This window comes from Carassius gibelio, chromosome B3 (genome assembly GCF_023724105.1).
Source record: "Carassius gibelio isolate Cgi1373 ecotype wild population from Czech Republic chromosome B3, carGib1.2-hapl.c, whole genome shotgun sequence".
NCBI classification, from domain to species: Eukaryota; Metazoa; Chordata; class Actinopteri; order Cypriniformes; family Cyprinidae; genus Carassius; species Carassius gibelio.
In genome coordinates, this window is record NC_068398.1 from 161088 (window position 1) to 174064 (window position 12977).

General features: G+C 39.9%; 1 protein-coding gene across 1 annotated transcript in view; it reads right to left on the reverse strand.

The window, feature by feature from the left end:
- Window positions 1–12977, reverse strand: part of LOC127952007 (sine oculis-binding protein homolog B-like) — a 25134-nt gene extending 12157 nt beyond the window's left edge. Inside the window, exon 1 of the mRNA XM_052550219.1 lies at window positions 12438–12977. Within this exon, the coding sequence (XP_052406179.1) occupies window positions 12438–12977 (540 nt within the window). The remainder of the gene's footprint in view (window positions 1–12437) is intronic.

The following is a 12977-nucleotide window of genomic DNA, read 5'->3' on the forward strand; positions in this document are numbered from 1 at the left end:
TTAAGCCACCCCCGCCCCGCCCCGCCCCCTCCAAAAAAAAAAAAAAAAAAAAAAAACCTGTATAGAGAAACTCAACCCTAGGGCTGGAACTGCGAAACTCAACCCTAACCCTAGCACAGCGAAACTCAACCCTAACCCTGGAACTGCGAAACTCAACCCTAACCCTAGAACAGCGAAACTCAACCCTAGCACTGCGAAACTCAAGTAAGGGTGCAGTACCATATCTCGGCCCCTGGAGGAGCTAGAGCGATGAAACCAAGTGCAATCGACTGGGCGTCCTCTAATTAGTATACACACCAAATTTCAGACCTCTAGGTGCAAAACAACTGGGGGTGCAATACCACATCTCAGCACCTGGTGGCGCTAGAGCTACCAAACTAAGTGCAAACGATCGGGCGCCCTCTAAATAGTATATATACCGAATTTCAGCCCTCTAGGACCTATAGAAACGAAGTGCACCCCACCCTATAGGGGGGTGCAATTTCGCATTTTACCCTATATACCTAACCCTAACTCTAACCTAACCCTAACCTAACCTAACCCTAACCTAACCTAACTCTAACTCCTAACTCTAACCTAACCTAACCCTAACCTAACCCTAACTCTAACCCTAACCTAACTCTAACCCTAACTCTAACCCTAACCCTAACTCTAACCTAACCTAACCCTAACCCTAACTCTAACCTAACCCTACCCTAACCGACTAACCATAACACAACCTAAACCTAACCAACCCACCATATCCAAAACCTAAACCTACCAGACACCCCAGGATTCATACCTGGATTTTACAGACCCATCCTGCACAAACCTAAACTTAACCAGACCTAAACTGAATAGCCCTGGCCTCAATAGCCCTATGAACAGCCCTTAACAGTTGGCCTGCTGTGACCTCTCTTGGTCTGTATGTGATTTGGGGGTGACCAGTGGAGGGATGGACCGTGCACAACCCAGAGTGGGACCCTCAGGGTCCTATCCTGGGAAAACTCTCCTTTTTCCTAACCCTTAGGGTTAGGGGTAGGGGTAGGGTAGGGTAGGGTAAGGGTAAGGGTAGGGGTAGGGTTAGGGGTAGGGTTGGTGTAGGGTTAGGGTTAGGGGTAGGGGTAGGGTTGGTGTAGGGTTTAGGGTTTCCTTAGAGTCTTTAATAGTAATTTATTATAGATTAATAGAGTAATATTTGCATTAACATGCTAACATAAGCAAACTACTATTAACAACGGAACAATTAGCAACAGTGATCAGAAAACAGGCTTCATATTAATAGTATTATATCAAAATAGGCCTTTAAATATCATTGGACCAGAAATCTGCAATTTTAATAAGCTGTCAAGAAAGCTAACTTTAAATGTTAAACAAAGCTTTTATCAGTGAAAAAATCCTGAGAAAACGATCTAGTCTTGTCAGACATATTTAGCGAGTCACACGAAGAGTCTAATCTCCAAAATAATTTTGCACTCACAATCATGTAAAAGTGTATTAAAAAAACAAGCAAATAGAAGACAATTTCACATATTGTAATTTTTTTAAGTTATCGCATCCCACAGTTATTCTTCTGTGAGGATAATGTATGATTGTTTTGTCAGAATTTTTAGGAGGTAGGTCCAGGAATCCTCCAATCTTGACCTTTGACCTTTTAGGAGCATTCTAGGCCAAGTTTTTAATACTACAGACCTATTTGGTTTATTGTACGTAAAAAAATTTTTTTATTGCTCTAACATGCAATCCAATTAAATTCTATAAAATTCAATATTAAAATATTAAATTCAATATTTGAGTGCAGTACACGTGCAAAGCGTTAGCACTCGTAAGCTTGTCATTAGCATTTTCATTTGAACCTATCGGTTTTCTTTTCTCCTCTCCTCTCTCTCGGTCCAGTTTTTCACAAGTTCATCAAACAACCGCAGTAAGAATATTTCATCAAGCATGGTGAGTAATGGCTTCTCCTGCTATTGTTATTTGCACCTCTTGCCACATGTGCAGTTTATCTATCTCTGTCGCATATTAAAGGGATTCACATGTGATAAATGCAGGGAAATAGTTAGGCTGACAGAGAAGATTTCAGAATTAGAGACACGCATCCAAACTTTAATTGAGGACAGTAAGAATGTTAGGGCTCTAGATATGGCTTTGGATGCATCTAGCTCAGATTCCTGTACATTGTTCGGTTTCAGCAACAGAGGCCCTGCAGCAGGGCAACTGGGTGACAGTGAGGCAGCGTAGTTGTGGGTCAAAACACTGCTCTTCTGTTCCGATTAAAACATTAAACAGGTTCTCCCCACTTAGTGATGCATCCACTGAGAATCCTGATGAAAGTGCTTTAGTTATTGGTGATTCTATTGTACGGAACGTGTATATAGAGACACCAGCCACCATAGTCAAATGTTTACCGGGAGCCTGAGCGCCTGACATCTTGGCAAATTTAAAAGTGCTGGCTAATGCTAAATGTAAATACAGTAAGATTGTTATTCATGCCGGCGCTAATGATGTTCGACCTCGCCAGTCGGAGATCACTAAAAATAACATTAAAGAGGTGTTTGAACTTGCAAGCAAGATGTCAGACACTGTAATATGCTCTGGTCCCCTCCCTGCTTACCGTGGTGATGAGATGCATAGCAGATTGTCATCACTCAATGGCTAGATGTCTAAGTGGTGCCCACAGAATAACATAAGTTTCATAGACAATTGGATGAGCTTTTGGTGCAGACCTAACATGTTTAAAAGAGATGGTCTCCATCCCTCTTGGGGTGGCGCCACTCTTCTCTCTAGAAATATGGCAAATAGTCTTAGTGTTTATACTTGACTAACTGGGGACCAGGTCAGGAAGCAGACAGACAGACAGATATGATCATATTTGCGACAATTATATATGAGTCTGGCCGCAGCATTTTGGACCAACTAAAGACAGGAGATTTGAGAATCTGATATACCGCAATATAGTGATTTGCAATAATCCAGCCGACACATGATGAAAGCATGAACCGCCATTTCCAGAGTTATTGGAGTGAGAAAGCCTTTGATTTTAGATAGTAAACAAAGTTGGTAGAAACCGTAACTAACTACAGATGAGATGTGTTTATCAAACTTTAAAGACTGGTCAACAAGAACACCTAAGTTCCACACTCCTGTAGATTTAAAGGGAGATAGACTCCCCAAGTCTGGGCATGTGAAATGGGACCTTTCACTCGGGCTGAAAACAATGACCTCGGTCTTATCATCATTAAGAGATAGGAAATTTTGAGCTAGCCATGCCTTCACCTCCTCTAAGCATAGATGAAGAGAGTTTAATGCTGCAGGATTATTGTGCTTGATTGGAATGTAAATTTGGGTGTCGTCTGCATAAAAATGAAATGATACACAGTGTTTCCTAAAAACTGTGCCCAGCGGTAGCATGTAAAGAGAAAATAGAGCCCTGTTGAAGACCACAGCTCAGAGGTAACATGGAGATGGAAAACTTTCATCTTTACTAAAAACTTTCTGTCAGTAAGATAAGACTGGGACCATGACAGGACAGAGCCTTTTATGCCCACCCAGGTCTCCAGTCTAGCTAAGAGAGTAGGGTGGTCAACGGTGTCAAAAAAAAAAAAAATGGATCGCAGCTGGAGGAAAACAAAACTAGAGGCATTTCATATTGCTTGGCGGGAAAGTAACATATCCTACAGGAAAGCATTAAAAACTGCTAGATCTGATTACTTTTCTTCTCTTTTAGAAGAAAACAAACACAACCCCAGGTATTTATTCAATACAGTGGCTAAATTAACGAAAAATAAAGCCTCAACAAGTGTTGACATTTCCCAACACCACAACAGTAATGACTTTATGAACTACTTTACTTCTAAAATCGATACTATTAGAGATAAAATTGCAACCATTCAGCCGTCAGCTACAGTATCACATCAGACAGTGCACTATAGACCCCCTGAGGAACAGTTCCACTCATTCTCTACTATAGGAGAGGAAGAATTGTATAAACTTGTTAAATCATCTAAACCAACAACATGTATGTTAGACCCTATACCATCTAAGCTCCTTAAAGAGGTGCTTCCAGAAGTCATAGGTCCTCTTCTGACTATTATTAATTCCTCATTGTCATTAGGATATGTCAAACCTTCAATGATATATCAAACCTATATGATAACCTTCAAACTGGCTGTTATTAAGCCTCTCATAAAAAAACCACAACTTGACCCCAGAGAAATTGTTAATTATAGACCAATCTCGAATCTCTTCTGTCCAAGATACTAGAAAAGGTGGTATCCTCACAATTATATTCCTTCTTAGAGAAAAATGATATATGTGAGGATTTAGACCGTATCAAAGTACTGAGACTGCTCTCCTTAGAGTTACAAATGATCTCCTCTTATCATCTGATCGTGGGTGTATCTCTCTATTAGTTTTATTGGATATTAGTGCTGCGTTTGACACAATTGACCACAAAATTCTTTTGCATAGACTTGAACACTTTGTTGGCATCAGTGGAAGTGCATTAGCATGGTTTAAATCGTACTTATATGACCGCCATCAGTTCGTAGCAGTGAATGAAGATGTATCATATCGATCACAAGTGCAGTATGGAGTACCTCAAGGCTCAGTACTAGGACCGCTACTCTTCACGCTTTATATGTTACCCTTGGGAGATATCATCAGGAAACATGGTGTTAGCTTTCACTGTTATGCTGATGATACTCAGCTCTATATTTCCTCGCAGCCCGGTGAAACACACCAATTTGAAAAACTAATGGAATGCATAGTCGATATAAAAAATTGGATGACAGGTAATTTCTTACTGCTAAATTCTGAAAAAACAGAGGTGTTAATCAGAGGGCCTAAAAACTCTGCTTGTAATAATCTAGAACACTGTCTAAGACTTGATGGTTGCTCTGTCAATTCTTCGTCATCAGTTAGGAACCTAGGTGTGCTATTTGATCGTAATCTTTCCTTAGAAAGCCACGTTTCTAGCATTTGTAAAACTGCATTTTTCCATCTCAAAAATATATCTAAATTACGGCCTATGCTCTCAATGTCAAATGCAGAAACGTTAATCCATGCATTTATGACTTCAAGGTTAGACTATTGTAATGCTTTATTGGGTGGTTGTTCTGCACGCTTGGTAAACAAACTACAGCTAGTCCAAAATGCAGCAGCAAGAGTTCTTACTAGAACCAGGAAGTATGACCATATTAGCCCGGTCCTGTCCACACTGCACTGGCTCCCTATCAAACATCGTATAGATTTTAAAATATTGCTTATTACTTATAAAGCCCTGAATGGTTTAGCTCCTCAGTATTTGAATGAGCTCCTTTTACATTATAATCCTCTACGTCCGCTACTTTCTCAAAACAAAAATTTGATAATTTGATAATACCTAGAATATCAAAATCAACTGCGGGCGGCAGATCCTTTTCCTATCTGGCGCCTAAACTCTGGAATAACCAACCTAACATTGTTCGGGAGGCAGACACACTCTTGCAGTTTAAATCTAGATCCTGGCATACACATAACATACTAATATGCTTTTAATATCCAAATCCGTTGAAGGATTTTTAGGCTGCATTAACTAGGTAAACCGGAACCGGGAACACTTCCCATAACACCCTATGTACTTGCTACATCATTAGAAGAATGGCATCTACGCTAATATTTGTCTGTTTCTCTCTTGTTCTGAGGTCACCGTGGCCACCAGATCCAGTCTGTGTCCAGATCAGAGGGTCACTGCAGTCACCCGGATCCAGTACGTATCCAGACCAGATGATGGATCAGCACCTAGAAAGGACCTCTACATCCCTGAAAGACAGCGGAGACCAGGACAACTAGAGATCCAGGGCCCGTATTCATAAAAAATCTTAATGCAAAAAGTAGCTCCTAGTGACAAAATTCTAAGAAAATTCTTAGAAATGTGGGCGTTTACTCTTAAAATTAAAGAAAAAATCCTAGTAAAGAAAAAAGTAATTCAGAAAGCATCTTAACCCTTAAAAGAGATCTTAAGGTAAAACTTGTTAGGAGCACAGAAGAGGACTTTTAAGAGGCTTAAGAGTTTCTTTAGCAGAGGAGAAAATGGCAGAAAGACGAAGAGGCAGAAGAAATGTGTTGCAGACAATGGATGACAGTGAGTTAATAAATCGCTATAGATTAGATCGTGCAGGGATCATGTTTGTGACTGATCTTATTAGAGACACGCTAACATCTCCGACACAGTGCAGAAATGCCATAGCGACAGAAATTAAAGTAATCACTACATTACGATATTTGGCAACTGGGAAAATGCAACAATGCAATATGATGACTTGGGTGTGTCACAACCTTCTGTAAGCAGAGTGATCACACAATTACAGCACTTTCAGAACATCTTATTGTGTCACAGTTCATTTAGTTTCCACTGGACATTCCCACCTTGCAGGTTCAAAAAACTGCATTTATGAATATAGCAGGCTTATAGGTGCACACAAGCAGGGGGAATGAACCATTAATAGTTTGTGCTATAAACTCCCATGTCTGCTTCTTGTCCCTTGCTGTGACACCCAGCCCCAGGTTTTCCTTTAAGAATGGCCTTGTGTTCATCCACTAACTGGGCTAACAGTAAACACTGTTCCTCTGTCCAGTTTGGCTTTCTCGCCCTACTTCGTTTTGATTCCATGTTTGATACATTAAAACTAACATTCAAACTGACACTTAAATATGACAGCAATCACTGTAATTGGAAAGAATGGAACACTTGTTATCATTCTAAGCCAATCAAATACCTTGTAGGAAATTAAAATCATGGTAAATAAAAAAGGATTTATATACACACATATAATGTGTGTCTGTGTGTGTGAGAGAGAATGGGCAAATAGGAAAAATTACGCATGTAAATTCAAAGTGAGAATTAGAATAGACCCTCTACTTAAAATCACTCTATTTTTTCTTCTTGGACAACCAACCAATCACAGTCTTCAAAAGATTGTGTCATACATAGCAATGGGGTCAACCCCGCCTCCTCACTAAAATGAAAGTTTTTGTCTTTTCCTTACTCAGAGTTGCTCTCAGATCAATCCAGAATCGCTCTTAAGCTAAGACTCCTACATAAAAGTTTTTAAGCTAAATTAAGAGTTTTCTGAGGATTCTTAGAATCTTTATGAATACGGGCCCAGATACAGATCCCCTGTAAAGACCTTGTCTCAGAGGACCACCAGGACAAGACCACAGGAAACAGATGATTCTTCTGCACAATCTGACTTTGCTGCAGCCTGGAATTGAACTACTGGTTTCGTCTGGTCAGAGGAGAACTGGCCCCACAACTGAGCCTGGTTTCTCCCAAGGTTTTTTTCTCCATTCTGTCACCGATGGAGTTTCGGTTCCTTGCTGCTGTCGCCTCTGGCTTGCTTAGTTGGGGTCACTTCATCTACAGCGATATCATTGACTTGATTGCAAATAAATGCACAGACACTATTTAACTGAACAGAGATGACATCACTGAATTCAATGATGAACTGCCTTTAACTATCATTTTGCATTATTGACACACTGTTTTCTTAATGAATGTTGTTCAGTTGCTTTGACGCAATGTATTTTGTTTAAAGCGCTATATAAATAAAGGGAAAAAAAGCCGCCGACATATCTAGGAGAACTAGAACCACAGTGTCTCCAAAGTCAGTGGAGAGATAGATGTCGTTTAGCACTCGCAGGAGAGCGGACTCAGTGCTGTGGGCAGCCCTAAACCCAGATTAAAAGACCTCATATATACAGTTATTTGACAAAAAGTGTTGGAACTGTTATTGTAAATGAAATTATCACAGATAATAGTTTTGATGTACTCTGCTTGACTGAAACCTGGCTAAAACCAAATGATTATTTTGGTCTAAATGAGTCTACTCCACCAAACTACTGTTATAAGCATGAGCCCCGTCAGACTGGTCAACAATATATAGTGATATTCTCAATGTTACCCAGAAAACAGGATAGAGGTTTAACTCTTTTGAAATACTTCTGCTAAATGTTACTCTGTCAGACATGCAAAAGAAATCTAATGTATCTCTTGCTCTGGCTACTGTGTATAGACCACCAGGGCTGTATACAGAATTCCTAAAAGAATTTGCAGATTTCCTCTCAGACCTTCTAGTTACAGTTGATAAGGCGCTAATCATGGGAGATTTTAATATTCACGTTGATAATGCAAATGATACATTAGGACTTGCGTTTACTGACCTAATAAACTCCTTTGGAGTCAAGCAAAATGTCACCGGGCCACTCACCGTTTTAATCATACACTAGATTTAATTATATCGCATGGAATCGATCTTACTGCTATAGATATTGTATCTCAAAGTGATGATATTACAGACCATTTCCTTGTATCGTGCATGCTGCGTATAACTGATATTAACTATATGTCGCAGCGATACCGTCTGGGCAGAACTATTGTTCCAGCCACCAAAGAAAGATTCGCAAATAACCTGCCTGATCTATCTCAACTGCTATTTGTACCCAAAAATACACATGAATTAGACAAAATTACTGACAACATGGGCACTATTTTCTCTAATACATTAGAAGCTGTTGCCCCGATCAAATTGAAAAAGGTTAGAGAAAAACATACTGTACCATGGTATAACAGTAATACTCACTCTCTCAAGAAAGTAACTCGTAGTCTTGAACCCAAATAGAGAAAAACTAACTTAGAAGTTTTTAGAATTGCATGGAAAAACAGTATGTCCAGCTATAGACAGGCTCTAAAAACTGCTAGGGCAGAGCATATCCACAAACTCATTGAAAATAACCAAAACAATCCAAGGTTTTTATTTAGCACAGTGGCTAAGTTAACAAATTACCAGACGCCACCTGATTCAAATATTCCACCAACGTTAAATAGTAATGACTTTATGAATTTCTTCACTGATAAAATAGATAACATTAGAAATACAATAGCGAATGTAGATTCTACAGCGTCTAACACTTCAGTTTCATCCATCGCACCCAAAGATAAACTGCAGTGCTTTACAAATATAGGACAGGAAGAGCTAAATAAACTTATCACTGTATCTAAACCAACAACATGTTTATTAGATCCTGTACCCACTAAATTACTGAAAGAGCTGTTACCTGTAGCCGAAGAACCGCTTCTCAATATCATTAACTCGTCGTTATCTTTAGGTCACGTCCCAAAACCATTCAAGCTGGCGGTTATCAAGCCTCTTAAGAAACCAAAACTAGATCCTAGTGTACTGGCAAATTATAGGCCTATTTAAAATCTTCCATTTATGTCTAAAATTTTAGAAAAAGTTGTGTCTGCTCAATTGAGCACCTTCCTGCATAAAAATTATCTGTATGAAGAATTTCAGTCAGGTTTTAGGCCCCACCATAGCACAGAAACTGCACTTGTTAAAATTACAAATGACCTGCCTTTTGCGTCAGATCAAGGCTGCATCTCATTTCTAGTCTTACTTGATCTTAGTGCTGCGTTCGACACCATAGATCATGACATACTCATAGATCGATTACAAAACTATACAGGTATTCAAGGGCAGGCTCTAAGATGGTTTAGATCCTACCTGTCCGGAGGGGAGTCATCTCATTTATCATCTGTAAAATATGGAGTGCCACAAGGATCCGTCCTAGGTCCCCTTCTATTTTCAATATACATGTTGCCCCTTGGTAATATTATTAGAAAATACGGAATTAGCTTCCACTGTTATGCTGATGATACTCAGCTATATATTTCAACGAGACCAGATGAAACTTCCCAATTATCTAAGCTAACAGAGTGTGTTAAAAATGTAAAAGATTGGATGACAAATAATTTTCTCCAATTAAATTCGGATAAGACTGAGATACTAATTATTGGACCAAAAAACACTACACAGAATCTTGTAGATTACAATCTGCAACTAGACGGATGTACTGTTACTTCCTCTACAGTCAGAAATCTGGGTGTTATATTAGACAGCAATTTGTCTTTTTAAAATCATATTTCCAATGTTACAAAAACTGCATTCTTCTATCTTAGAAACATTGCCAAGCTACGAAACATGTTATCTGTTTCTGATGCAGAAAAGCTAGTTCATGCATTCATGACCTCTAGACTGGACTATTGTAATGCACTTCTAGGTGGTTGTCCTGCTTCGTCAATAAACAAGCTACAGGTAGTCCAAAATGCAGCAGCTAGAGTCCTTACGAGGTCAAGAAAATATGATCATATTACCCCAATTTTACAGTCTCTGCACTGGCTACCTATTAAGTTCCGTATCAGTTACAAATTATCATTACTTACCTATAAGGTCCTAAATGGTTTAGCTCCTGCATACCTAACTAGCCTTCTACCACGCTACAACCCATCACGCACCCTAAGGTCACAAAACGCTGGACTTTTGGTAGTTCCTAGGATAGCAAAGTCCACTAAAGGAGGTAGAGCTTTCTCACATTTGGCTCCCAAACTCTGGAATTGCCTTCCTGATAATGTTCGGGGTTCAGACACACTCTCTCTGTTTAAATCTATATTAAAAACACATCTCTTTCGCCAAGCATACGAATAATATATCTTTTAAATTGTGAGTGTAGTTGCATCTGATCAAATGTGCATTTTTATTCATTAGCTTGGGTTAAACTAATTTTACTTTGTTGGATCAGCAGCTATTCTAATGATGTCTCTATTTTGTTTCTATGTTTTTCTAGGATTTACACAAGCTCCAGTCTGGATCCAGAACACCTGAGAAGAGATGATGCTGACCCTCAGAGGACCTCAGATGATGCTAACCCTGAATCAACAAACAGAACTAACAATTATTGCTACATGTGTGACTGCATCATATAATAACTTAATAATATTGATGGTTCATCGTCTAGCTTGACTACAGCTTGTATGATTATTTTTTTTTTCTAAAATCCTGTCAAATGTGCACAAACTACTAGCTACTACTAAATATTGTAGAAACATAATTTTCTGTAAAGTTGCTTTGTAACGATTTGTATTGTAAAAAGCGCTATACAAATAAACTTGAATTGAATTGAATTGAAACACGATTTTCTCTAACAACTTGGAAATGAAAGGTTCTTGAGCAGAGGAGTGACCATAGCCACTTTAAGATTGGCCGGAACAGAGCCAGTGCTTAGACACTTGTTAATAAGGGATACCATACCTGGACCCACCGAGTTGATGATTAATTTTAAAAATCTCGGGTGAATTATATTATTTGGGCAGAATGAAGGTTTGAGCTTGGCGCTCACATCCTTCAGTGTCTGGAGGTTAATGGGAACAAAAGCCTCCCAAACACAGGAGGTGCGCGGCTTAATAGGTGGGAGAGTTAATTTAGGGCAGATACTGATCCTTAATTTAGTGATTTTGTTAATAAAAAAATCTCTGGAGGTCTTCAATTAGAGCATCTGAGTCAACAGACAATTTAGCAGATGGGTTTGAAAAAAAATGTATGACAGAAAACAAGACCTTAGGGTTAGAGTGATTGGATTCAATTAAGTTTGAGAAGTATGCGGCTTTAGCTGATTTAGCAGTATTCTGCTATGCTGTAAGAGAGTCTTTGAACATGCGGAAGGAGACACTTAGCCTGTCCCGTTTCCATTTGCGTTCTGCCTTTCTACATATTTGTCTTTGGTGACGAGTGTCAGAATTTTGCCACATATCTGATCTTGGTTTGGGTTTGTGGGGCTTAAGGAGCAGTCACATTTGCTACTTTAAGCCAGGCATAATTTAAGAGGCTAAGATGCTGATCTGCATCCAGGCCAGATAAAGGTTGGTCCAAGTGCAAGTGAGAGCATAGTTCAGTAAAGCACAAGTCGAAGTTTGTGTTGAACTGAGGAGAATAGAACCGCGACATAACAGGATCAGTAGTGGGTTGAGAAAGCTCCAGAAGAGACAGTGAGAATAAAATAAGCTTTTGATCAGAGAGAGGAATATCAGAGATAACAATATCAGTGACATCAATCCCATAAGATAACACAAGGTTAAGTGTGTGGCCCTGAGTGTGGGTAGAGTTTTTGACCCACTCCAGTAGGTTAAAAGCATCTATTAAGTCAAAAAACTCCTGCGATAGGGAATTTGAATGATAGCAGACATGAATATTGAAGTCGTCCATCAAAAGGAAGCGGTCATAGTGGCAATGTTGCCAATGAACTCAGTGAATTGCAGTATAAAATCCTTAGTGAAGAGTGGAGTGCAGTATATCACCCCTATACAGATGGGACCATTCCAATCTAGGAGGAGGAGCTGAGTTTCAAAGCTGGGGAAGGCCGTTGCAGGGACCAGCCGGCAGCGTGAGGAGAGAGTTATTTAAAATAGTTAAAATCCCACCCCCGCATCCATTAGGACGAGGAGAGTTAAAAAATTTACAGTTTGCTGGAACCAGTTCTGAGAAGGGAGTTAAATCACCGACCTTTATCCATGATTCTGTGATGAACATAAAATCCAAGTTGTGTGAAAAGTAGAAGTCGTTTAATAAAAAGGTCTTATTCACCACGGAGCGGGCGTTTATTAGCGCCAACTTAGGTGGAGGAATAGACACGTGAGATGAGGGCGCTTTTCTCAATGAGCGCAGATTTCCGTGATTTACTCTGTTCTGCCGGGCACGTCGGCCAACACTGCGGAGATCAACCTGAGTGGCATGACTCAGATGTAGAGGGAGAACAGGACGAAGACATCGGTAAACCGCGTCCCGCGGGTGCCATGCTAGAGATCTGTGTCCAAACGAAATGTCAGCTTGTAAATAAGCCCTCAGTTTCATCATGTAACCTCCGCGGCTACCTCGTTTAGCGTTTAGCGGCCACCGGCAGATATTGTGCAGGAAGATGGTTCGGGGAGGCTTGTACGGTTTGTGAAATGGGCATTCCACGTCCACGCTGTGAAAGTTCGCTAATGAAACCCCAACGGAGATGCGGATGTCTAGGAGAGCTTGATGGGCGTACACCAGCCGCATACAGCAGGTAAACGACACATCAGACAGAAAGAGAAGAAAACATGAGAACTGCAGACGGCAAGCCAAATACACAGGCGCCAT